The sequence below is a fragment of the Punctularia strigosozonata genome (assembly GCF_000264995.1).
Source record: "Punctularia strigosozonata HHB-11173 SS5 unplaced genomic scaffold PUNSTscaffold_14, whole genome shotgun sequence".
NCBI lineage: Eukaryota > Fungi > Basidiomycota > Agaricomycetes > Corticiales > Punctulariaceae > Punctularia > Punctularia strigosozonata.
Window position 1 is genome coordinate 516,146 of NW_006767446.1, and position 3,717 is coordinate 519,862.

The 3,717-nt window shown below is 54.7% G+C and overlaps 1 protein-coding gene across 1 annotated transcript in view; it reads left to right on the forward strand.

The window, feature by feature from the left end:
* Positions 1 to 3,542, forward strand: part of PUNSTDRAFT_75137 (uncharacterized protein) — a gene marked incomplete at both ends in the record, with an annotated part of 4,837 nt that extends 1,295 nt beyond the window's left edge. The window contains 5 exons of the mRNA XM_007387556.1: positions 20 to 980; positions 1,128 to 1,885; positions 1,940 to 2,494; positions 2,550 to 2,626; positions 3,359 to 3,542. Of these exons, the coding sequence (XP_007387618.1) occupies positions 20 to 980; positions 1,128 to 1,885; positions 1,940 to 2,494; positions 2,550 to 2,626; positions 3,359 to 3,542 (2,535 nt within the window). The remainder of the gene's footprint in view (positions 1 to 19; positions 981 to 1,127; positions 1,886 to 1,939; positions 2,495 to 2,549; positions 2,627 to 3,358) is intronic.
* Between the last annotated feature and the right edge of the window lie 175 nt (positions 3,543 to 3,717).

A 3,717-nucleotide genomic window follows, 5' to 3' on the forward strand; every position in this document is an offset into this window, starting at 1 on the left:
CTGGGCGCTATATGCGAAGGCTGCGCGCTCTGGCGCTATCGATGAGCTCAACAAAGCGATTGAACTTGGACTGAACACTCTCAAAGAAGTCTCCGGTGCTGGAAAGGGGCGCGTCAGATGCCTCCGTGTGGTAGCAGGTCTTCTCGACCTTCACCATCAGCTCGCTCCATCCGATGGGCGCTACCTCGAAAAGTCAGTCACTCTGAACCGGGAAGCGTTGCAACAGTGCCCTCCCAACCACACACACTATTGGATGTACGTGAGCAGCTTGGCGCGCAAATTGTATTTGCAGTACAACTGGACCGGAGAGATAAGTTGTCTCGAAGAATCTATTCAACTCGGGCGTTCTTCAATCGATTCAATTCCAACTACCCACCCTCAGCGATTCATTCCCGCTCGCCATCTGGCGCATTCACTGATGCTCCGCTTCAACGAGACAAGGCGCATCTCTGATCTCGATGAAGCCATCAAATGGGATCGTAGGGCCCTGGCGAGCAATGGGACCTCACATGTGTTCTATCCGGATGTTTCTGCTCAAGCTGTATCCCGTCTTTGCATGTTATTTGACGCTCGGGGCTCCTTCGAGGCTTTGGAAGAAGCGATTACCCTCGGCAACACCGTCCTGGATACGATGGTTTCCGATCATGTCGAACGCGGCGATGTTATCCTCGAGCTGTCAAAAGCTCTGTTACGCCGCGGGAGACATCAAGGGAACGTCGCGGACATCGACCGCTCCATCTCGGAGCTAGCATGTATCAAGGAAGTAATGCTTCAGCGAACAGAGGGCCCTAAACTTCTGAGCACCCTCGCCGACTGTTATATCGTCAGATTTCGCTTCAATCGCAGCGACAAAGACGCGAACGATGCCTTGGAGATTATGACTGGTTTATTGGATAAGCTGCCTCCCGGGCGTCCTGAGAGGTATCAGTACCTCGTGAGTACAGCAGAACTCCACATGGAGATAGGAACACCTTACCGGAGTATCCGGGTCGCACTCTCGCATTTAGCCAGTGCTCTATCAGACGAACACCGGGACGTTCGTTCTCGGATTGAAGGAGCACGACGCATACTTGATATCGCTGTGTCGCAATATCAGGATATCGTCTCCGGATCCTCTGAGGCCGCAGAAGATCGCCAACTGCTGGATATCTTCGCTCTTGTGGTGGGACTTCTGCCCCGAGTGGCTTTCTTTGATCTTCATCTTCATACCCGACTCCAGTCGTTGGCTATCGGCCAGAGCATCGCTCTCACCGGCGCATCTCACGCGCTCAACATCGGCTTACCTGACAAAGCATTGGAAATCCTTGAGCAGGGCCGTGCGGTCTTCTGGACCCATGCACTACGCTTGCGCTCTCCGTTCGACGTGGCGCCCAAGGAGATCGGAGATAGGTTGTTGATCCTTGCCCGACAGCTGGAGAAAGTGCGCGACAGCTCGTTTACGGGCGAGAACCCGGGTGCCGTCGAAGCGGAGATCGCACGGAGAAGAGGTCAGATCGAAGAATTCAACGTGCTGCTCAACCAGGTCCGCAAACTACCTGGACTGGACAGATTCCTGCTGCACGACGAGTTTACGACGCTGAGAAAGGCCTCCGAGAGAGGTCCGGTCGTAGTGTTGGTTTCCAGTGCGCTGGGGTGCCACGCTATCCTTCTCAAGCAGGGGGGTGACTGTGTCAGCATTCCTATCGAGCGTCTTCCTGATACTTGGCTCGCACATTCCGGCACGGAGTGGCGATCGATCATCGTGGAGGCGAGGGCGGAGATGCGCGACTGCAGAAAGATGGAAAAATCAAAAATCTCGAAATCTCGAAGGACGGCTGCCGAGGAGATCTTGCGCCAATTATGGATTGAGGTGGTGAGACCGGTGATCAAGGCGCTAGGGCTCGAAGTATGAGATCACCCTTTACATTATCGTGGTATAAGGCTCACCAGTTGCTTCTAGCCCTCCGAAGGTCGAAACCGTCCTCGCATATGGTGGTGCCCTACTGGAAACTTTGCTCACTTACCGATCCATGCAGCCGGTGCTGGCGGAGAGTGGTGCTCAGATTACGTCGTCTCCTCCTACATACCGACCATCGGGTCCCTTCTCGCTGCCAGGAACGCGTATTCGCCCATCCTCAAGGACGACGTGCAAGCGCTCGTCGCTGCAACGCCTCGGTCTAGCATATCGCAGTGGAGCGACCTCATCAACACTCGCGAAGAAGCGAGAGCGATCCGTGCCGTCTTACCAAGCGGAGCCATAATAGAGCTGCCTCCCGCAGACGACGCTTGCATTGAGGGCGGAAACGGGATCACGACAGAGACGCTGCTAAAGCTGCTCCCACAGACGAACATCCTTCACCTCGCGTGCCATGGTCATCAAGATTTGGAGAATCCGTTGCAGAGCGGATTCATTCTGCGTGACGAGAAACTCACGATCGAACGACTGATGCCTGTACCCCTCCCTCGCGCGTTCATGGCATTTTTGAGCGCCTGCGAAACAGCCAAAGGTGACTTCGTGAGTACCAATACCAGTCGAGATCATGGTGCGACCGAACAACGTGCGCATGCAGAATCAGCCTGATCAGGTGGTCCATCTCGCCGCCGCCATGTTCTTCGCGGGATTCAAAAGCGTCATCGCTACGCTGTGGTCAGTCCCGGTTTGCAGCTTCCCACTTCTATGGTATCGACTTACAACCGACTGCAAAGGTCCATGGCGGACGCGGACGGGCCGGAGATAGCTCGATCTGTATACCAGAAGATATTCAGCAGCAACTTGGATCACATCGACCCCGATGATATCGCGTACGCCCTCGACGAGGCCGTCACGAAACTGCGAACCGTCCAGCCTGAGCCGCTCCGATGGGCACCGTATATACACCTAGGGATTTGAGCATGCGCCAATATATGTTATTGGTTCGAAATGTACAACGGAGGAGGCCGTGAGTACAAGCCTACAATGAGCGATGCCGGTTGCTCTGGACTCCGTCCTTGGCACGTAAGTTACTCCTCTCCGAAGACGAGGTTTTCCACGACGTGCCACGGCCACCAAGATCTGGAGATCCCACTGAACAGCGGATCCATTCTGCGTGATGAGAAATTGACGATCGAACGACTCATGCCTGTACCGCTCCCGCGTGCGGTTATGGCATTCTTGAGCGCCTGCGAAACAGCCAAGGGGGACTTTGTGAGCGTCGATTCCGCTTATCATTACGATGGTGCGACTCACGGACACGCCCATCCAGGTACAGCCTGAGCAGGTAGTCCACCTCGCTGCTGCTATGTTTTTCGCAGGCTTCAAAAGTATCGTCGCTACGCTCTGGTTTGTTTTATTTGGGGCTTCTCGACTCTTTCATACCTACTCACAGTTAAGATTACACAGGTCAATGGCGGATGCAGACGGGCCGGAGATAGCTCGGTCTATATATCAGAACATATTCAGCAGCGAATCAGATCACATCGACCCCGACGATATCGCGTACGCCCTCGACGAGGCCATCACGAAACTGCGGATCGCGCAGCCTGAGCCTTTCAGATGGGAACCGTATGTACATATAGGGATTTGAAGACGCACCGATACGCGTCGTTGGCACGACAGAGACCCCGTTCGTGTATGCTCGTAATGAATGACTGGGGCTCATAACCGAGCCTCCACATCCGACCAACCATCCGACTCATCACCCCGAATGATTGTTGTTCACGTCATCCGCGGGAGGCACCTCGACGTGCTCGATCACTACC